At 46.3% G+C, this 23,493-nt stretch overlaps 2 protein-coding genes across 2 annotated transcripts; both read right to left on the reverse strand.

Annotated features, from left to right (window-relative positions):
* Nucleotides 1-201: 201 nt before the first annotated feature.
* On the reverse strand, nt 202-1,963 carry LOC125751987 (small EDRK-rich factor 2-like). Its single transcript, XM_049031480.1, has 3 exons — nt 1,809-1,963; nt 780-888; nt 202-642 (listed from the first exon to the last, which is right to left on the reverse strand). The coding sequence occupies exons 1-3, from the start codon at nt 1,813-1,815 to the stop codon at nt 576-578; spliced, it is 183 nt and encodes a 60-aa protein (XP_048887437.1). The 5' UTR covers nt 1,816-1,963; the 3' UTR covers nt 202-575.
* A 1,153-nt stretch (nt 1,964-3,116) lies between these two features.
* Nucleotides 3,117-21,579, reverse strand: fkbp16 (FKBP prolyl isomerase 16). The gene is given in 11 exon segments (XM_048969435.1): nt 3,117-3,456; nt 3,545-3,592; nt 3,594-3,683; nt 5,584-5,661; nt 6,313-6,494; nt 7,770-7,987; nt 19,727-19,815; nt 20,569-20,654; nt 20,657-20,737; nt 21,215-21,393; nt 21,554-21,579. Coding segments are annotated over 11 exon segments (1,164 nt in total). The 3' UTR covers nt 3,117-3,369.
* Nucleotides 21,580-23,493: the final 1,914 nt, after the last annotated feature.

The following is a 23,493-nucleotide window of genomic DNA, read 5'->3' on the forward strand; positions in this document are numbered from 1 at the left end:
GGGTCATTCCAGATTGACTATCAATTATCTAGCCTTTAACACTCCTATACTGTTGTGAGCTCACTGCCCAAACAATCCAGTTTCTCTCCATATTTTCCTTAAATACTATCAAGCATAGTTTGTGGAAGTAGAAAACGTCAGTTTTTCTAATACGGTTCAAGAACAATTAGAGCCAGATATAAGAACACCGTCCACAGAGACTGTGCATCAGAAATAAGGTTTAATTCTGAATAAAGAACAATGCAACTTGGCAGGAACTAGAAAGCTACATTTATGTATCAAGTCTGGGGTGCACAAAATACAGAATAAAAAAATACAAGATTTATGTAGATCCAAAGTTGGACGGTCCTGTCTCTGCTTTATACATGAAGTGCTGCTCAGAGGAAAACCTGTGCATAATCTGAGAAGGCAGCAAACAGAAGCATTCCAGAGCAGGCGGCCACACTGTCCACCACATCAGAGATTACAAGAATGCAAGTGTATCTATGATTTGGAACCTAATCAGAAGGAAAGATCCATCCTCATTAACGGGGAGTAGCGTCTCACGCTGAGGGGATCCTGAGCCACCGGATTCCTTATTTGGCTTTACTATCTTGCTTCTCATTGGCTTTCTTCTGCTTCTGCTGCATTATCTCCGCATCCCTGTGGAATAGGAGCAGCATGTTGGTTTCTTAAAGGCTTCAACCACCATCTGCTTAACAAGCCACAACATCAAGAGCCACGTGTGCACGGAGAACATGTACATCCTGACTGATCTCCGCCGCAGGCCGGACACGTACCTCTGTTTCCTTGCAGCAGCTGACAAACCATCCTCATTTCTCTTGCCCTTGGTCATATCGTTCTGCTTCTTGGCATTCTTCTGACGGGCCAGTTCACGCTGGTTTCCCCCTGAAAACCAGGTCCAAGTAACAACCTTGTGGTTTTTCAGGTACAGATAAATTTTGCATCCAGACACATTTTGCTGAAATGGTTCATATTTCGCTTGAACGCTTTTAAGGGTCACCTTCTCAAATCTGTCATTTCTGATAATTGCTCAATCTATTGCAGAAAAGAGAACAGACAACAGGATCAGTTTAAATTACAACTGTACAATTTTAGATGTATGTGAGTTACTGAGTGATATTACAGGGTCAGAGGGCGCGCGGTAAGATAAATGTCCGAAAACAAAACACCATCCAAACAAAACTAACCATTCCTATCACTTACGTAATATTAACTAAGATGTCCAGGGCTTATCATGATTATGTAAATTTGGAGTAATAGAAAATCAAAGCCAAAAACACCGCAGCACCGGGGGCGGACGAGCGGCAGCCAACAAACACTAATCCATCGGTCACTATCCGCTTAACGCCGCAGTGCTGTGCCGACAGCCTGGATAACTGCAAACTATTAGTGGTCCGTCTGCCTCCCACCTACATTAAACGTGTTTACAGGTATGTAGTCGCTCTCCATGCAGACGGCTACGCAGTCGGACTAGTTGGTAAACAATAACAAAGGGATGGGATAGGCCATGAGAACGCCAGCGACTCACGTAAGCTTACTGCTAACTAGCCAAAATGACAGCACCTAATTCAGTAACCAGCCGACTCCGTTAAGCACAATACAGCGAGGTTTAAGCACCCAGGTCGATCCACACGGCTGACCTAAAACTGGCTAACCTCGGCTAGTCCAGGCTACACTGGCTAAATCCGGTTAGCTACAGAGCTAGCAGCTCGACTCTTCCGCAGACCTAGGGGAAAAAAGACAACCAAACCACCCAAATTCACAGCGATTACACCATTAAAGTAAGCGGATTCTGGAGGACCCACTCGTCATCTTCGCAGTATTGAGAGTTTCCCAGATCCTGAGAAGCAAACCCAGAGAGCCGAACGCCTCCTCTCCACCTTCGCTGTATTCGTCGTCGTCTTTCTCTTCTATATTTCAGTGGTGTTCCGCAGACCAACTACACGGTCACAGCGCCACCTTCTGGCCTGGAGTATCACAGGCTCCCCCGCGGGCCGAATAGGCGTCATGTCAACTTCGACTCAACTGACAAACGGCGTGCGTCAGAAAAATAATTTCACGTGAGAAGTCCAGAGTGCAAGTGAACCTGCGGGACGATGTTTTATTACAAAGGACGGGTGGCAACCCTAGCCTGGTTTGCAGACGTTATCTCTGTTATCGATTTCTCAAATTTCTCTGCTTTCTTCACACAGTCCAAAGACATGCAGTTTAAGTGGACTGGTGTCCCTAAATTGTCCACAGAGGGTAAGCTTTGTGCAGAACTACCTCTAAAGGTAGGCTGAGATAGGCTGCTTGCTCATGGAGACCTTGCTGGGATAGGGTGACAAGATAATCCTTGTCAGGGAGGACACATTAAGCTAGGACAGGATTTTTAAAATACCATTTTATTAAAAGAACCTGGATCTCAGTTAAGCACTGAGTTCTTGCTGCATGCTGATTGGTCAGTCTCCTATAATCATGCATATGCCACTAATGTTAATGTGTAACAGCTGGATGTGTTTTACGATCATTAGAGACCCGGCAGGGATAGGTTGCTCGCTCACTGAGACCCCACTGGGATAGGCTGCTCCCTCACGGCGACCCCGCTGGGATAGGCTGCTCGCTCACTGAGACCCCACTGGGATAGGCTACACTCTCATGGCGACCCCACAAGGATAGGCTGCTCCCTCACGATGACCCCGCTGGGATAGGCTGCTCACTCACTGCGACCCCGCTGGGATAGGCTAGACTCTCACGACGACCCCACTGGGATAGGCTGCTCTCTCACTGAGACCCCACTGGGATAGGCTGCTCTCTCACTGAGACCCTGCTGGGGTAGGCTGCTCGCCCACGGCAACTCCGCTGGGATAGGCTGCTCTCTCACTGAGACCCCACTGGGATAGGCTGCTCTCTCACTGAGACCCTGCTGGGGTAGGCTGCTCGCCCACGGCGACTCCGCTGGGATAGGCTGCTCGCTCACGGCGACCCCACTGGGATAGGCTGCTCGCTCACTGAGACCCCACTGGGATAGGCTGCTCTCTCACTGAGACCCCACTGGGATAGGCTGCTCGCTCACTGCGACCCCACTGGGATAGGCTGCTCTCTCACTGCGACTCCACTGGGATAGGCTGCTCTCTCACTGAGACCCCACTGGGATAGGCTGCTCTCTCACTGAGACCCCACTGGGATAGGCTGCTCTCTCACTGAGACCCTGCTGGGGTAGGCTGCTCGCCCACGACGACCCCGCTGGGATAGGCTACACTCTCATGGCGACCTGGTTAAGCTCTCCTCCTGTAACAATGGGGTCGTGTACGTTCTGCTTTCCCTTCTGCAGGACACACTTGCTTTGAGCTTCGTCCTGCTCCTGATCAGGAGGTGAGCTGTGAATTAATTCCTCGTGGTCAGGATCACTAATGTCAGCAAACTTCCAATAGCTACTGCCAGGGCACCGAAGAGGAACTTCCAAGGAATTTACTGAAAACGGAGAAAAACTGATTTTTTTTAAAGCTGACTGAGTTGAATCTGGATTTTCACTTCCCCAGAGGTGTGTCTGCATGCTTACTGAAGCTCTCTTCTCTGGCGATTTTGAAAACGGTGCAATTTTTTTCCCTGAAGACTTGCATGGGTTTCCGCTTCCAAGTTCGCTTTTTTTTCCGTCTGGCCTGTTTCTTCACCAGCTTCCACAGCTCCGTGTGGATGGCCTAGAGAAAATCACACACTCTGCAGACGTGAATAATATTCTCAAGGATCATACATTATTAACCAGCAACAGGGCTGTAAAGGAAAACTAGGAAAATGCCATTTTCCATTTTACCAGCAGGAGGCAGTAAAAGTAAATAAACTCATATCTTCTTATCAACATAGTAACCATAGTAACTTCTGCTTGCTGATCACACAGCCTTAAATAGCACAGCAAACTCTGTGTATTTTGAGATATCATGGACCACATTTTGATCACGTAAATGGATGGAGGATGAATGTTTTGCAATGCTGCACTTTTGTTAAAATAGATTAATGCATATAGTGCATTTTTGTTTAACTGAAGTTACGCAGTCATGTGAAATGAAAGTCCCCTGTCATTTTTTCCCCGTTGTTTCTGTTGATATTTTAATCAGCGTGTTTAAACTAATCACAAATATTTAACAGAGTCGATAAATGGCGGTCATTGGTAGGGGCGGATTATGTGTTTCGAAGGAAAAAGATTCACAGAGGGGAACGTCGTTAAATATGTTTCTGAATCTGCTCATAATTCACGCGCACCTGCTTTCACTTGGTCAGTGATCGGGATTATTGTAATTTATAGTGTGTGTTTATTCAAGCAGACAATATTCAAAAGAACAGAAAAAAACAGTTTGAGTCACACACAGTTGTTTCTGGACGTATTTCTCTTATTTTTCATGTTGATAGATGTCAGTATATGTCTCCACTCAGTTGAGACCGAGACAGTTACCAACTGAGAAAGGTTATCAGAGAGCTGTGGCAGCGAGGGCTGTCCGTCTGGGGCGACACGTTTAACACTCTTCCTGCAGTCCTACCCAAGCAACCAAGGTGTGTTTTGATGGGCTTCTGTTTCTCTGTATCATCTTTCCTATGAAGATAAAGTTTCCTGGGGCTGTTTGTAACATGAAGCATTAATAGACCAAACTGCTTATTTGAATATTTTGTTCTGCTGAATCTTGGACATAGGGAAATGACATTGTAAGAAAATATCATATTTGAATATTTCAGAGCTACCAGACCAGTCATTCTGCTTTTTTAAAGTGTATTTACATGTGTATGGCGGTATCTTAAATTGGTTTCTCTGTCTGTATAAAACATTTTTAGTCATGGAGGAAGTAATTGAAATACATTAGGATGCAAAACAGCTCTTCTTGTATCTGCTAGAGGTCAGGTTCTGAAATGGACGTAAGCCGTGTCACGGCAGGTAAATTCCTAGGAGCCTGGGGCTGAAACTTCACCAAAGGCCACTTTGAAGCACGTTTACACCTGAGAGGCAGCCTTCCGGATTGCATAGGAGACGGCCTTCCTCAGCACATGGTGCACAGTGTGGATGTGTTCACTTTGTTTAAATAGGTCTGGCTCCCTGCTAGGTCACAACAAGGCAGACATAGACCGCAGTGCATCTGCCATAGACCAGAAAAAAATCACAAATAATCACAAAAAAGGACAGCAAAATTTCAGAGAGTCTGGGGTTTGGGTGCAGAGTGCAGCAGGGGAGGGTGTTGCTGTTTGTTTAAGCTTATAAATGTCACAGAAACAATGGCTTAATGGTAGGACTGTTCTTCCATTACAAAGCACTGTTAGCATAGGTTGGTATCAAAAGGATCTATGTTTTTGGTACCCATTCTTTAGGGGAGGGGGTTTAACACCAGCTGAGCAGAGTAACTCATGAGAGGCTTCCTGTCAGAACATGTCCTGCCATCCATCGGGCGGAGGTACAAAGGGGGGTGCTGGCTGGGAGTGTAAACACACTGTAAATCTCACTGTACATTTTCACCAGCAGATGGGGACACTAGGGTGTTGATGATGTCATCTGCTTGGCTACAGGGCCTTGAGAGTAGGGACAGGGGGGGATGTTTGGGAGATGCACAGAAAACACACCTTGGTGGAAGGCTCCAGCTTCAGGGCCTTTTTCAGCGTTTCCAGAGCCTCACCAAGCTCCCCTTAGTCCGACAGCAGCTGTGGACAGAGAGCAGTGTCACTCCCCACCAGAGGTGAAAAGTTCAGGTCTAGAAAGGACATATTTGTTTCAATCAACCAGTTGAGTGAATGCGACTCTTTATACTCAACTGGTTGGTTAAAAAAAATTTTTGGTCTAGGTTTGTACTTCTACCACCTCTGCTTACAATGCGTGTGCGAGTTTTACTTTCACAAAAATGTTCTGTGGGCAGAAGAAACACTTATTGTTTCAGAAGGAACAATGATCTCTTTGAACCAATCAGATTGTAGAGGAGGTAGGTCCAAGTAACTAGCGGATGCAGGACCAAGACATCTGATTTGTTGGCCCCGCCTTCTCTAGTTGCTTGGGTCCACCTCCTCTCCAATCAAATTAGTTATTTCCCTGAACCAATCATTTTTCCATCTGCCCTCAGAACATTTTTGTGTAAGTACAACACCCATGAGCACTGGCCAACTTTCCAAACTTCTAGAGGCCACATGCCTCCAAAAGTTCTCCAGAGACACGTAGAGGCGAAACCTTAACAATCAAAAACGGCAACCTGGTGCAAGCAAAGTGTGAGCTGCCAGGGGCTATGGGGGAACTTCCCACCCAGCCCCATCATACCCGGTTTGTGTCATAGGATGTCACAGGATGTGATTTGGGCTCCTTGCCTTTCCCATCCTGAAGATGGCCTTGACATTTAGGGCATCCAGGGCCAGCATATCCCTACTGGTGCTCAAAGTCTCATTAAGCTGCTCCATCTTCAGCTGCGCTGTGGCCAAGTTATAGAGACACTTGACTCGGTATCCCCACACCTCCTCCTCCATGTCTGTCTCCAGTGAACTGTCCCTCTCTGCAAGGAGGATGCAAGAGAAGGTCCTGCACATGTGGAGGACATGAAGCTTTAAATCATGCTGGGTATGTAAAAAGTTCCAGCCTGCTATGGATGGGATTGACCAGGACGCTGTCTCAATTCACCCACTGTCCCTATATATGATGTCTTATTCACCGCCAAGGAGATGACATCCATCAGGGAAAGGAGGAACTCACGGAATTTTGACAGCCACTTGTTTTGGCAATGAAAACAGCCAGTATGGTTACCAGAGAGGTGGGACTTTCTGTGGAAATTAAGCCTCTGGCCAACTGTCAGGAAGTAGCCTGAAGCTAAACTGTCGCTGTTAAGGTATAAAGGACTGTCTTCAGCTTCCATAAGTCAATAAGGGGTGTGTGGAAATCCAAGGAGCGAGTCTCATTGCACTGTAACGTTGCTGGGAACTAAGACCCAATTTGCATGCTGCCTGGGTTCATGCGCCGTAGCTGAGGATTATGGGCTGCAGTTGTGTGGGATCTCTGATGTCTCTAGAGGCTGGTGAGGGGGATCCTATATCCTGCCTTTAAAAAAATTACAAGCTTTCATCCTAAGCTTTTTCCCACCATTTCTGTTCTCCTGTGTGAGACAGATGACGCCAGTTGAATATATAGTTTGGCTGGTGAATTTTGGGAAATCCTGTGGAGGGCAGTGCTGCTTTCGGGCCGGGGGGTCCTCTAGTGGGTATTATTATGATTTTTACTTGCTGATTTCAGCCCCTTATACATCTGGAAATCTGTACTGAAATGGTTCCCCTCTTGAAAATCTGCAGATCTCTGTTAGCCCGCAGCGTCTTCCTTGGGGAGGGACACACGCCCAGGTGCTCTGTGTGTTAACTCATGTGCTCCTAAGCCCTGACAATGCTGTTTGGTCCCTGGAGTCGACCTTCACCGCACTCATTTCTGGTGGCTGTCTCGGGCTGGTTTATTCTGCATTTAGTAGGTCAGGGGACTTCATATCCTGAGATATATCACTGCCACATGTTTACAATAGTAGCTCTGCATTTAGATGGGTTGTTTCATGGGCAGGTCACTGAGTTTAATTAAGATTTGTATGGATTATTATTATAAGGTTCAGCTCAGATATTCTCTTTGCACACAAGATGAGGTGACATTTAGGAAAGCCGAAATGGTCATTGCAGCCACCAATCTGGGAAATGAGATTGCATTTTGGATGCACTTCTTGTCAGATTTGTTCTCATACCAACCCACATTACAAATGGCAGCATATGGCTGCATATGGCCTAATGCTGAGGTTTACCTCTGGATGTTGTGGTCAGGACATCCAGGGCCATGTAGTAGGCCCTAGCAGTCATGGTGTAGTCCTCCGTCTCAAAGCAGAAGTTGCCTCTCTCCCATTTCTGGTTGCCAATCCGTATGCGGTCCGGGATCGAGAGAGTCAGGGGGTCTGGTTTGTCCCTGAAACCCAAGAGCTGGACCTCGTAGAGCAGAGAGGCCAAGGCTGGAACATCAGGGTCCCTGCAGAGACAGTCATGATGTTTCTACTGAAACAAACAGAAGACATCAGTCCCTGCTTCATCGACATTGTGCTCCTCAAGTGTCCAGGGGGAAGCTGGACTTCACAAAGAAGCTAAATCTCACATCACTGACACTGTAGAAGGTGTTTAAGTAAACTTGCCTGCAGAGAACATACAAACTCCACCCACTCTGAATGGAGGTAGGAAACTCACTGAGCCAACCTAAACAAATTCCCAGTTACAAATATACAATTTCAGCTGGTTTAACTCTAACAGACATGCATAGGATTACTAATGTTGACTCTTACAAAGGTGTAGAGAAAGTCATGTCAGCTCACTAAGCTTAACATAGAGAATGATAATTTCATAATGCTGGCCTGGTGAGACCATTACCAGTTGTTCTCATTGGTAGCAGCGCCATGTGGTGCTGTTTCTGGTGACAAATGATTTCAAAGGACCTTCTGCTCTTCGATATAAGGGTTTTTTTTTTCCCGAGGAAACTCAGGAATGACCCGAGTTTTGTTTATGAAAATTCTCCAGAATGTTTGCCAGATGCCTGTAAATGAGAGCACCCTCACGCTTAACAGAGTCTGCTGTACACTGTGGTCACTTTATTGGGGTGGGGGCCTCAGCAGACGGCCCAGCCCGTCTGGGACCGTGCCGTTTCCACTTTCGACCACAGATGCTTTCAATCCCGGCTGAGAATGGTCCCCACCACCTGCCAGAAGAATCTGGCAAACAGCCGCTTTGCTGGACTAGTGAGGGTGACGACTACCACTGTCGTGTAGGAACTGTCCCCCCTTTTCGTGTGACACGCTCTTCCTGATGATGGAGGACATCGATTAAATGGGATGCTGTCCTGGGACTGCGGCTGTGATATCGGCTCATGTTTATGCTGTTATTGTGAGATCTTCATAGCGCCTTCACACCTTATAAGCTGAAAAAAACGTCCCTCTACAGCCCATTATATACTCCCACTATATATTTCCATATGGATATACTTATTTACTCATTTGACACTTGCGCTGCTACCTGTCACTTTACTCCTAAATGCACACTGTTAATGGTTACTTTTGATCACTGTTTATTGTTTAATGTTTAGTCTCTTTATGCTTGTTTTCCGTCACCACAGTCGTGGAGTTAGACAAACATTTCGCTGCACATTGTACTGTATTCCTGAGTATATGACAAATAAATCTTTGATTTGATTTGTACGGAAGAACTCAGTACCTCCAGACCTTGAATCTCATCATGCTTTGAGGTCCTTCTTTTCTGGGGTCTGTGATCTCTCATTTCAACCAATCACTAGTGGTTTTTCCCGTTGACCTCCACAAGTTAACATATCTAGGTGGTGCAGAGAGCTGAGCTGCAGCGCAGCTGAAGAACACTGATTTATGCAGTGACAGCCTCTGCTCGGTCTGGCCTCATACGCGATGCACGGTTTACGAGGCCCATTACTTTCTAGCCACTCTGTCATCCAGACAACACCTTGGCCCCTGTGTTCGGTGATTTATGGTTTCTATTGACTTCAGCCCATGTGGGCATAATCTTACTTTGCTGATGATTTGTGTGCCTCGCTGTTAAACAGGGCAGACACACTCCATAAAAGACAGACAGAATCTATAAAATGTATTACTCAATGCTGGATCACACTCAAACTGCTTAAGCAGGAATCCTTACTCTGCATTAATGACAGGTGGAAGTAAAGATTCGTACAGCTTTTGGAAACAGATGCCTAAGAAGGAGATGATAATACAGCAAAATCTTATCATAAAAGCTTATCTTATCTTGAAAGGTTGAATGCAAGCTAATTGCTTGCATTTAGTCTGTCTAATCAGCTTTGACAAGGAGCTTCAAAAACAATGTGGTCAAATAAACGGCAGCGAAGGAGGAGAACATCTCAAGCTTCAGAAGAATACTTCATTGATCCCTGTGGGGAAATTCTCTTTTCGCCATCCCCATCCTACCGTCTTTAAAGAAGTCTCCAATCTCCTCATCAGGGATACCCCAGTCTCCCATGTGAAACCTGAGATTTCTTTTTTTTTTTTAAAAAAGTAGTTTTATTGTAAGGAGTCATTGTCAGATTAGCCAAACAAACCCGTAGCCCAGCTTACTGGGCACCAGATATGTCATTTGCTGCAATCGGGCACGGCACCTGGGTTAAGAGGGGCGTACGAAGCTGGTGGGCCCCCGCAGATTTTAATTAAGCGTAAAGGGTGAGCAGGAGAAAGGACCTCCGTTAAATACGAGACGGGTTTATATGATCCCTACCAGCTGCAGCGGATTACAGGCCGACATGTGCACCCACTGCCCTCATTGCTGCGGGCGCTTTGTTATGAATCTGCAGACCAGCATTTTGCTCTTTAACTCCCCTGACCGACTGGCAGGGCTCCTGCTCTGCACCCATCAGCCGATACGCACCTCTTTTTGTTAATTCCTGGATTTGATATATAAATCTAAGATCCCAAATATAGTTTTATGGCGGAAATGCCAATCAAAACAACTTCGCTGGCATATTTCCCATTAAGAACTAACTGGCACGGGCCTGTGATCCACAATTATGTGGTTTGAGCTGTGTAAGCAGCCCGTGACGATGAAACTGAGCTCTGTTAAGCTGGGGTTGGGTTACACTTATTCAAGGACCAATCAGGTAACTGGGAATGGAGAATGGTGGAAAAGGGGATGTAGGAAAGCCAGAGAAAGCCGAAGAAGACAGATGAGCTCCTCGAGCAGAGAGCCAGGGCAGGAATCCAGGATCCCTGGGGCTGGAAGCAGCACCACCTGTATAAACGTGCATCACCTGAATTCCCCACATATTAATAGGCAATCACTCTTCTGCTTAGTCAGTACACAGTGGGTCCGTCATCAAGTCGATGCAAAGTAATACAGCAGAGGAAATGAGCGGTCACACTTCAGTGCCTGGTGAATTTCTGATGCTCGGCTCATTGAGCGGTGTTCCGTACGACGCACGAATGCTTCCTGACAGCACACATACAGTGTAAGCGTGTTTAGACAATGTGCTGCAGGTCTTCTGGTACACTCTGCTGGGCTCTTCCCACACCGAGCACAGTACAGAACACAGAAACAGCTTAAAGCTTTGCATTGTCAAGTGTTTTCATATTGAAAGAATGAGAGTCTGTGTGTGTGTGTGTGGGGGGGGGGGGAGGGGCAGTCTTCAGTTGTCTTTCATTAGTCCCAGATTCTTGTGTTGATGCCAATCTCAAGACCTGTTGCTTTGATTCCCAGTGTGATTCACTGGGTTGGTACTGCGCCAGTGTTTGTGTGATTTGGGCCCCTGGTCCCGCCACCACCTCCCTGATTCCCAGTACCACATAGATCTTTATGCGTCTGGCCCACAAAGACTGTTTATATGTGTATTCCTAGCTTGATATATTTCCAGAGCATTTCAGGTGAAGTACCAGGCTCAGAGGCAGCACTGCTGGGTCCCATCCTGGGAGATAAGCCTGATGTCTTCGACTTATTACAGCTTATTATGGCTTATCAAGCTCCCTAGTACCTGCTGCCTTACATCTTTTGTTGTGTTTTTAAGGAAATAAGTGCACTGAAAATTTGGGATGATCTAGAGGCTGGAATGTAGCACATCTCAGGGTCGGTCTGGTTTTGTAGTTTAATCGCGGAGCCGCGGGCCGATCCATGTGTGGTACATAGTCACATTTTCTTTGCCTATTAGTGGCTGAAGAAGAATAGAAATGAATCCCTCAGTCAGAAGATGCTATTATGGAGCTTCATTACAAAAACGTCTCTTCAGCTAATTAACAGAGTCTCAGCATTGTGGGTCTCCGGTGAGTCATGTCCCGTGTCCGACTGAGAGGAATAGACCTCCTCACTGAAGACCTGTTTAAGCTGAGATCACAGTATGATGCTTATCTTTGAGTGAAAATGATCCCGCCTTCCAGAGAGCCAGGTGTCTCACCCCCGAAACGCACGTGAGCCTTTGACCCACCGGCTAATCCAACGCTCATCTATCTCCACATCCCTCATCCACTCTCAGCTCATGAAAGAACCTGGATTTGCGAGAATGTATTCAGCTACTGAATCAGGCAGTGAATCACAGGAGAATGTCCCCCTGCCCCACACGTTCGGCCCCCTGGAGGTCTCGTACACTGCTCTGCTGAGGAGATGAATCATTTCACCATCTGTACAGGTAGCTGCTCACAGTTCCATCACCCCTGATGAGAAGAAGGCTAACGCAAGCTAACACAAGTTAACATGAGCTAACACGAGTTAACACCAAACGTCCTGCGGGAGGCCCCGTCTTTACACGTTTACAAATGTTTAGTTCCACCTTGTCAGCCTGGTTAACAAAAGGTGCAAAACCAATAGATCCAGGGACTATTTGAACAGTAAATTTGTGACCAAATGAGCACCAGTGTCAGAGTTGTTTACAGGAAGCTGAACCAGCTTGTAATTTCTCCACTTACTTATGCGCAATTTATCACATTATCTCATTACTCAGCAGAATCATTTTTATATACTTTACTGCTGCTTTTTTTCAGCAGGCTACAGATCATGCGTTTCGGTCCTCAACCACTGCGCCACCTTCTGGGACACCCTTAAGCAGAGGCAGTGCTTTAATTAATGTGCTTTCTGAGATGCCAATGGGGTAATGGCAGCCTAGCAGAAGGCAGCCGCAGTATGAGTCACCGAGCTGGATGACAGACGCCAGGACTTCAGCGTCAGCGACTCGGATAGGACACATTGTTTGATGACCGCATTAGTACCTGAGCTGTGATATAATATCTCTCACTTTCTGTCTCACGGACACTCCTAGCCTGGCATATTTGTTTTCTTCATTCCAGGCAGGTGATGTACTCCGGCACTTTCAATATTCACAGCCCATTGAACAATGACAAGGAAGCCCACAGGAAGTGGTTTTTCCACAGGCTGACGGAGTCGGAGCGGAAATTTCAGGTGTCGTCCTGAATGGGCCGCTTCATGGAGGAAGGGTGGGGGATCTGTTTGTCCACAGCCTGCGGTTTACAGTAGAATGCTGCTTCACAAAGCGGGCTCTATCCAATACGGCCAAAAACAGCCCCCACCTCGCCGCGCCACCTCGCCACCCCCCACCTGGCCCCCATGTGAGCACGCAATGCGCAGGTGTTTGTTGTTACGAGCAAACCACCTGGGATGGCCTCCGGCTGCCCGCGGGGATTTCAGTAAAACCGTGGGCACCATTTATGGAGCTCTCCGGGAGAGGGGGCTAAACCGAAAAATGGCAGGTGGAGTCCTACAGATACTTGTGTACCCAGGATTTAAGGATGGGTGGGGCCCTGCTGGGAGGGGCTGGGGAGGTTCTTTACTCTCACCGTATTCACTGTAGGTTGACAATATTGCTCCCTCCCCAACAGAGAAGGGGACGGGGCTGGATTTTAAAAACGGACTTGTGTAAACATGTTCAGTCTGGCAGAATTTAGAGGAGACCTTGTTGAGAGTTCTGTTCCATTGTGTCCTGTCTCTCCTCAAAGTCGCGTTGAAAGGTCCGCCGTCAGCTGTCAGCGGAGCAGATGGGCTGCATCCCCAGGCAGGGAGAGCGGAGATATTAGACTCCCAGAAGTACAAAAGGCAGCCCACCTTCAGTGGTTCCCAGAGGTGAAAGGGCACAGGGAGGTCACCCCAGGGTCAGTCACGTTAGGTCACCTGTGGCCATCACTAGGTATTTCCGGGTAGATTGGTCAGTAGTTAGCGATGCTATCTGACTACCATCATCTGTTACCCATAAATGTACTCATGGTATCTGTCCAGACTATAGAGTTATTCGATCTGGAGATGTTTCGAGAGTAAAATGAATATGAATATCCTTTGTGAAAATTTCACATAAAGGATTTCTTTTCTGAAAAAGTTTCACAGAAGAAGCTCCACATCAGTATTTGACAGTCATGTCTTAATGACCTTCATCTTATAAATGTAACTGATTCATTCGGGAATAACCCTCTGATTTTCTGATAATCCGGGATAGTCCTGTAATATGGATATAAGAAATATATTTTATGCGGATGTCTGATCTGGAGGGATGAACAGATGTGTTTTCTTCTTTGATATGGCCCTTAAACCTCTGTTTCGTGCTCTTCGGAGACAGACTCAGCCTGCTACAACCCAGCCATCCCGCGAAAAACAAGCGTCTTCTTAACATCATGCTTCCAGCTGCGTCGTTTGGACTAACACAATTAAAAGATGAGTCTGTCCAGAGCATGTGTCGCCCCCCCCCACTCCCAGTGGTTGCCATGGCGATCAGCAAGTAGCACGTCTGCAAAAAAACAAAAAAAAAAACACGCCCAGCGCTTAGGCTTCAGTACGAAAAAGATGATGGATATCCGTGAAAATCCAATTAAGTAAATTATGCCACTTAATGTTTAGGAACTTCTCAGGTTTAGCGTGTGTGGAACCTTTTATTGAGATTTATTATGTTTATTAACAGTGATATATATTTATATATCTATATTAATAGTTATTATTTCTAGCGGTATTACCACCATAGTGGCCAGCTTAATAAGTGACGTCCTTAGATACTTACTGGTGTGGACAGTACATCAGGTTATCAGTGTTGTTATCAGACGTATTTATTGCATCTTTACATGTATTTATTGCGTCTTTACATGTATTTATTGCGTCTTCACACGGTTTACTGTGCTGCTTGTTTGCTTTCTTCACCAGTTATTAAACAAGAAGTTGGCAGGTATTTCCTCTACGCTGGTGCCTTGGGGGCGGGGGAGAGGGGGGGGTAGTTCTCATATTCACCAGTCCAGGCGCAGTTGGCCATTTTCACGAGCTGTCTGTTTGCCTCGGGGCCACGTGGTGCGGGTACAAGCCCCATCATGCACTGCATCGCTCCGATCTGATTACAAGGCAGGGCGGATATTCCAGAGCCCCGCAGTGCCGCGCTCTAACCGCGGATCTGAGCAACAAAGGCTTCCTGTGTAGATTACATCCAGGCCGACAGTGGCTCCAGTAGACCATTACAGCCTGCCAACCGAAGACATCTCTGTGAGAAATAACTCACTGTAACTCACTGTACCCTAACTGTGAACCACGTTATGCGCCACAACAAGGGCTCTGTATCTCGGCTTTGCATCTCTGCAGTGCCTCGCAGCAGATGCCAAACACAAACACAACTCGATAAGAGCGAGAAGGAGGAAGACATTCACTGCGTAAATAAAAATGACACAAGTCGGCGGGACAGCAAGAGGTGAGGCGTGATGGCAATCTCACTTGTAAAGCTAATTTTAGCCTGCACTAATGACACCAATACCTGTCTATTATCTGTACGATGTCTGGAATCTCAAGCAGAGCTTGCAAACCTTAATTCAGATAAATGTTCTTAATGTAAGAATGTAAACATGCATGTTTATGCAAACGACTCATCTGGATTGGGACGCAATGTGGTGGCACTTGACGTCTTTCAACGTGCAACGTCACCCTGAAGTTCCAGGGGGACACGGAGGTTGACCATCCTCGCAGAAGGTGAAAATCAGAGTGACGAGGTGTCTCTGACCAGCCATGTGAGCTTAGCTGCTCCATCTGGGGCTTCAGGAAGAACATGGCTGAGGACCTCCTGCAGAGTCCCCCACAACCCCCTAGACAAGTCATGTCTTACATCCTGACCCCCCCCCAGGGATCACATTTGACATCAGCAGGCTAATGTGGTGAACATGCTCTGAGGGTCCGCGGTTGGTCTCGGTCCTCATTTAAAACAAAACAAAAAAAACGGAGGAGCCCCCTTTGTAAACTGGGCCAACTTCAGCCCCCAGGGTGGGATCCTGTATTTACAGGGCAGAAGCAGCAGAGATGCAAAGACCACAAACACATCAGTGAGTATGGAGGGGCGGGAATAATTACAGACAGGGCCTGGCACGTATCTAACAAGGCCGATATATTGTTATATGTGATACTTTCAGGTGAACTCTTTCAATTAGAAGATAAACATAGCTTTAAGGTCCTAAACTGCACACCAGTATAATCTCCCGAAGGATGAGGTAAAACCAGTTTAAACTGCCTGGGGAGCGCAGGAACCGGCTTTCAAAACTTTCACAAACATGACGACCAGCTGAAATGTTCTCTGCTTACTCATTAGACGTAAATCAACAGTGGGGATCTCTGGGGCTCAGGGTGTCTTTGTCTCCCCGCTGCACGTCTATGGGACATGCTGTCCCCGGATGCACAGCCCCGCCTGACTTGCAGCCTCTCTCTTCTGCTAATTAAGGGCATGTCTTGAAGGTTGCCATAGTGGAGCCTCATGCATCTGGGTGGTAATTATAGCGTCTGTATTAAGGTGAGTGTTTCTATTCTCCGAGATCATTACCGGCACGTATGACCTTCGGGGCATCCGAAGAAAAGATGCGTACGAATCAAACATCAGAACCGAAGCGACTGGAACCGCAGCCCTGGATTCGATGGGTCTGTCTTCTTTGTGCAGGTGGTTCAGTCACAAAGAACCACAAAGCAAGAGTAAGACTGAGTGCCGGACTGTCTCTCGTAATCACATTATCATTCATAACAAGTAATGTGGTCTTTCTGCCATGACTCCAATTCAATTCCAGAAATAACATCCAAAAAGAGCGACTCAGTAATATGAGAAAATAACTCCTGCATCTAGTTCTTATTGGAAAGACTGTTAATCATGCACGTACATAATGGCTTCTTACAGCAGACCGTCTGAACGCCTCATAAGTCTGATGACACGATGTGGCCCCGCTGTCCACTTTCACTAAGCTCCCAGCCTGTGATGCAGGCCAAAGGTAAAGAAAAGATCTGAAGTCAGGCCTCCTTGATGCCCTTTTTGGGTTAAGTGATGCTTCCTGCCTCTGATGGGCACCTCAGGGTTCAGTCAGACTCTCATTGTGTTTCAGTTAGAGGAACAGCCGATCCGGCTGGGCGGGCAGGCTTTTGGATAGCGATGCAAAATTCAGGTCCGGAAAGTGAGAATCCAGACCAAGATTTTGTTTCAGCCAACCAGTTGACTATAAAGAGTCAAGGTCATAGAGTACTCAACTGGTTGGGTGAAGCGAAATGCCAGTAATGTCAGAGAATAGCAAGAGTCATCCCCAAAAAATGAACTGTTTCTGATCATATCCATGGAGAGAAACCCCCTGACCCCCACCGACATCACAAAATTCAATATGAGAGACATGGTGACAATTTTTTTCTGGCTACGGACCTGGTTGGGGAGTGGAAGGGGGCTGTCCAATGCAGCTGGGGGCATGTCTGGCCCACAGGGAAGGCAGACGCAGAGGGAGATGCATTACACAGCGAAGACCTCACTATTCTACCATCATTGTTATTACTGAGTAGTAATATTCTGCCTGCCATTTTCACAAAAACATATGGCTGCAAGGTTGAAAACAGCTCTATGACTTTGTACTCGACAGGCAGTTATGGAAGATGGATGACTGTTGAGTGGAAAAGTGGCCCACTGCCTCGGAATCAGCCCTTGGGGTCCTTGTATCTTGCTTGTGACAGATCATTGGTCCTCATTTAAATGGGCTGCTCACAGGAAACACGGGGCCGTTGGTCTGGCCCTGCGACTGGGCACCGACCATGGAGAGGGGCGACGCGTCTGGGTATGGGGGCCCCTGATGGCCCTTGTGAGCCCCCCACTGGCAAACAAAGAGCTTTTAGCTGGGTGTGGTCAAACAAAAGCCTTTTAGCTGTTAGTTTGAAGGCAGGGAGGTGAAGCATACTTTATTTTTGAAGACATCCTACTAAAATCTCCATGTTTGTAATCTTAGGCCCATGTAAGCACTCACTGCTTTAGCCCAGACCATTAACGCAAATGGCAAAGCATTCAAACGGAAACACAGCATAGTACGTCACCAGCATGCAGTCCCGGGCACATTGCTCAGCCACCTTCTTGCATTAGAATGGTGGAGTTCTGGGTTTTTTTTTTGGGGGGGGGGGGTGGTGCACTCAGCTGATTCTGCTTGTTCACCTTCTAGTACTGAATACCATAACATTCATGTTTTTTTCCCAGGTTTTCCCATCAACGTGCCTCCTGTATAACCCCCCCAGCTGAATGAAGCATTCACAGCGTGTCCCGAGACAGTGGCTGAACCGGCCTAGAAAACCAGGCTGGCATCGTGCCAAAGCAAACATGTGCCGTTCATGCGCATCGGGGAACATTCCAGAAAGGCTGAAGAAGAATGAGATGTTGCACACCAATGCGTCAGCTGACTGTCGTGTTCAAGACCGGTGGCATTTGCAGCGTGGCCTTGAAGAGGACAACAAGCTGTCCCGCCATGCTATTCATCATTACTCATTTGAGCAGGATTTAAACGAGCTTGTGCCATGACATCACTGACAACAGATCAATGCTCTAAATTGATCAGCCTCTTGAGAGGGTGTGGCTCAGATCTTCAGCCTGCTTGAGCCCCAGCATCGACAGAATAGTCACTCATCCATGGGGCCATAAGCAAGGCCTTTAACCCCCAAAAGCTTCAGGAGAGCTGGACACCCCAGACCCTACACTGTGACCCCCCCAGCTTGCTTTCAGCACTATATGTGCCTGTGTGTCTCATGAGGCGGATTCACATCACCGGAACTTTTTTCTGGAACCAGAACCATTTTTTTGGAACCAGGAACTTTTGTCGCATTCACACCGGAGGAACTCGGCCCAATTGTAGTTCCAGAATCCTTTTTTAGTACCTACTCCAGACTAGGTACTTTTCGTCTGCACATGAACTACTGGGGAGGTGCTTTGATCGATTTCTTGCTGATTGGTTGATCACAAGCACCTGCATTAACTTGGAAGTTAAGCGGAAGTGCAGGTGAAGAGATAGCAGTGGCAAAAATTGAGTATTTTGAATTATTTTTGCACCCTAATTACATGTAATTCATAAAGTAATGCATTTTTTGCTTCCCTTTCTTTCTGCATGGGAAAATTAATTTAAAAATCGGTGCCGGCTAAACTTGCCAGTACTTATTAGCGGGATAACATTTCATCGTTTTTTTATTTGGTGGAAAACAAACGATCGATCAGCTCGCCAGATTTCGTTTATTGGGTATCGTGATGATAAGGTGGCCAGTGCTCACAGTGATGTTCAATCCAACTTGGCAAGCAGGGGCCTATTCACAAGGCAGAGACAGACAAACACAGACAACACACCACATGAGTCAAACACACCACATGAGTCAAACACACCACATGAGTCAAACACACCACTTGAGTCAAAAACACCTCAGCACCAGACGTACACACTGCAAGTAACCTACAGATGGTACATCACGCTGTATTCCACTCAATGAGCACAAGCAGGTAAGCTGTAATCCTCTGAGAGATCTCGATGACACCCGGGGAACACAGGTGGATTTCAGAAGACATTAATGGGTAGTGATGCCCAATAATCATGGAGCTAGTTCATTTCTAACATAGTAATGACAGTTTAAGAAGCTGAATCTTATATTCTAACAATGGTCAGTATAAGCTGTTATAATGCATTATGAAGGTACTTATAGTGTATTTTAGATGAGAGCTTCACAGAGCAGTCATAATGCATAATTAACATGACTATAATGTTATGCCTTTTTATAAATAGTTACAGCTGTGTTTATAATACTTCATAAATGCATTATAATGTATTATGAAGGTATCTATAAACGCATTATACATGAGTACTTTAAGTGTTACCAAAAAACATTTAATAATGTACAGTGAATACAGCAGGTGTATTTCATGCATGTAATTCGGCCCTCTGACATCACCAATGGTCACAGCCATCAGTCGTCATACCTTCCATGACGTGCGTAAGCATACGGGGAGTCGGTGAGTAGAAGCGAGATTTCCTCAGGATTCATTGACACAGCACATCGCTCCAAGGCCTGTGTCAAAGAGGCAGTTTACTCATTCGGCACAGCGAGACCTGTGTAAATATCACAGGCTAATCGCTATCACTGATCTGTTTGAGAAAAGTCCCGGCGAAATCATTTAAAGGAAGCGACTGACCTCAGTAACCTAAACGTTACCAGTATTTTTAACTGTGGGAGGCTGAGTCACCCTGCTGTTTACGCGACACTTCCCTTACGTCTCCAAACGGGGCTGCTTTCCGCCAATAAACGGCGTTTAGACCCGTGATGGTGCAAAGGGAAGAGCGTGGGATTTCACACACATGTCTGACTGCCGGCGAAGAGGCCTGTCGTTTCCGCAAGTGGAGTGAAGAGTACAAGCCAGAAAGTGACGGAAGGCTGTGACTTTTCTGACGGGCTAATGAGGGGACACAGATATGTGACAAAGCACAGGCTCCGGGCGACTCCTCAGTCACCCACCTGAGACTGTTTACATGGCTTTTAAGGTTAGTACATTTATGGCACAGAAACTGCTGCCACAGTAGTCCAACGCACTGCAATTAGACTAGCATTACCTACTGTAATTAACCTGTCATTGCGTGCCATAATTAAACCAGTGATACACACTGTAATTGAGCCATCATTATATGCTGTAACTAAGCTACCATTACGTGCTGTAATTAAACTACCATTACATGCTGTAATTAAACTACCATTACATGCTGTAATTAAACTTTCCTGCACTATTGCTCCACAGTCTGCACTTGCACAGGTAGCTTCACGCCTCACCTGGTGGACGTCTCCTTCCCCGATGATAAAAACAAGTTTGGAGTCCTTCTACACCACAGTCCTGTCCTCCAGGATCCCCTGCAGCTGACAGTGACCTCCTGGCCCCAGACGGGTTGGGGCCACTGCTGAAGGCCCCGTTGTACAATCTTCTTCCTCAGTAGTCCGTCATCTGCAGACCAACATGTGTGGAGGTGGTTAGTTAATCTGTTTGCTGTTGTAGCTCAATGAGTTTGCAGACATACAAGGTGACTTAGGACGTAGTAACCAACAACTATCTCTTTTCAGGAAGTATGAAACAAACACCTTGCATTGCAGCCCTTCCTGACCATATCGACACCCAGAGTATGAGTGAAGCTGGATAATTTACTCCTTAATGTGAGCATTTCAGCGTGTATTACTAACCTGTGGTAGCTAGGTCCATTGCACTGATGTGGACAGATATAAGCATGTTTAAAAGGACGGTATTCCGTACCGTTAATTATTTTGTTTTTTGGCTTGCGGCTAATATTCTCTATGTACCTTTTAATGATGGATAAATCTTTGCTACGTGACCGATCACTGCAAAGTACATTATGAATCGTGTCAGATCCATCAGAGATGTAGATATCACTGTCTTTGGGTGCGTCTGGCTAGCTGAGTGATGTACCTGTGATGTCCATCAAGTCTTCGGCGGAGAATAACTCTTCAAAGATGGAGGTCGTCCATTCTTCAGGCTGCCAGTCTGGAAACAGGCTCTCTTCATTGTGTTCTGTCACCTCCTGTGGTATTTGAAAGCAGCCACTGCTTTCCCGCCTCCAGGCGCTTTCATCAGACCTCCACTGTCTACTTCATCTTCGAAGCCTTCGGCCACCAGGAAGTCCGGCACCTCCAGGGCCAAGCTAGCAGAGGTGCAGCCCTGGATGCTGTCCTCATCCAGGCTGCTGCCCTCATTCTCCTCCTCCCTCTGCGTGCTCCTTGGCTAGAAATTTGAAAAGAGATTAGGTACCACGGGAGTTCCCGGGATCCCCGCATCAGGACAGGCCTCAGTTGGCCCCCCCAGCCTGCCCTAGCTCTCCTCTGATTCTGCTGGCTGAAGTTCTTCCTGCATCTCCCGACTAACACCCAAAGTTCACCATCTGCAAGGGTTTCCAGAGGGATTCCAGAAGGACAGACATCCAGGAGCTTCTCTACAAAAAAATAATGAGTGTCCGTCCTCTGGAAGCAGTCAGTGTCTGAAAGCGTTAGACACTTACCCTTATGGCCGCCAGCCTGCATTAGTTTTCTAAATCATACACTCAAAGTGGTATCTAACCGAATTAAACCGAGATGCTTCACCGACCAGGATGATCCAAATCTTTGCATGAACTAGCTGAGTTCTGCCAATATCCCATCGCTACAGGAGATCAACAGGACTAGGACTCCCGTCCTTATCATTGTATATCCCACAATAATTAGCAATAAAGATCAGAAGATGAAATATTGCTGTGAATGAGTTGCAGTTCCTCTCCGGGGCTGTTTCAGTCAGCAGGCTTGTGTGACAATAATCTTCCAGATTAGAGGAGCAAAATCTAATCTGTCTGAACGCCTGTAAGCTTCTTAGTCACCCATCATGTGACAAGATAATGTATTTCTATAACTGCCATCAACCAATGAGCATGCAGGAGGAGCTACCCATAATTCTGTTGGGTCCAGCAGCATAACCTACTCATGGTTTTCACTGTTGGCAAAAGAAAGCAGAACTGGATCATTGACCTCGAGACAATTTAGGATTATTTATGTGAGATTTGCCTGCACAGCTGCTGGAGGACGAGCTACGGTGTGATGGATCTTCTGCACATTGGAGATTTTATGCTCTCTGTCTCCAGTAACAGTTTCATTGTAAAGTCAAGGAAACCTTCTCGATAACCGGACCGGCTGCGATCACCTAGAGTAAAAGAAGTGCTTTCACATTAATAATGGCGATTAATATCTAGTTGTACATTTTACAACTTTGCAGCTGTTCAGTGATATTAACCAAGAACGTGAGATGAAGAATGAAAGAACATGATAACAAGAATAATGCAACTGCTTCTCGGACACTAAAATGAAGGAAATATGTTTGTGGAGCAGCTGTTTTGAAGGGAAAATCCTGTCTTTGTTTATTATAAGCTGTCAGATGTTTTTCTGAGTATATAAACATTCATATACAGCTTTTGAAATGAAAAAATGAAGTACATCTGTGAGATGGGATGATTTCATTCATTTTTTAGTATTTGTTTTGACCTCAACTGTGACCTAGAATTGCAAGATGAATATAAAAGTACATATGTGAAATTCCCAAGATCACAAGTATACAAGGATGAGCAGAAAACTATTTTCCTGTTAAATTTTGCTCAGAGATTCTGCCACATCCATCTCAGCCAGAGGGCATGGCAGCATGGCTGATGAGACTTGTGGACACACACAGCATTCTACAGCCGTGATGTGGCTTCAGACGCCTTCAATGCATCTTCCGTTTAGATGTTTGTTGGCAAATGTTGTCCTGGATCTGCGGTTCCCGCTCCGGCATGCTGTCAGTCATGGGGACGCGTGTCCATCTGTCTCATTCCAGGGTCCTTCCCTCCCCCTGACGGAGGGCAGCTGGGTGACACATTATGAGGCCAATGCTGCCAGTTAGTGACTAGCTGGCTAGTGATCGGAAGACTTCAAACGGACACAAATAGCCTCGCTCTCGCAAAATGTTCCATTTTAGGGTAATTGTTTTGCCTCTTTATAGCTTGTAAAAAATTTCTGTGTTTACCATGTAGCATGATGTAATGTCAGTGCCTCAATCTGCTGTGGAATAATATACAATTTTTTCCCCAAAAGCTCTTTATTTTATGATGCTAATTCTATTAATTTTACAGCAGCACTAAATTTGCAAACCAAGTCTTCACTCGTTAATTTTCAGTTCTTTAGACATTAGGC

The sequence above is a fragment of the Brienomyrus brachyistius genome, chromosome 11 (assembly GCF_023856365.1).
Source record: "Brienomyrus brachyistius isolate T26 chromosome 11, BBRACH_0.4, whole genome shotgun sequence".
Classification (NCBI taxonomy): Eukaryota; Metazoa; Chordata; class Actinopteri; order Osteoglossiformes; family Mormyridae; genus Brienomyrus; species Brienomyrus brachyistius.

Bases quoted from the DNA above. Each gene is read 5' to 3' on its own strand.
- LOC125751987 (XM_049031480.1), bottom strand. The intron at 643-779 runs GTACGTGTCCGG...CCTATTCCACAG, and splicing joins GCTGCTGCAAGGAAACAGAG to GGATGCGGAGATAATGCAGC.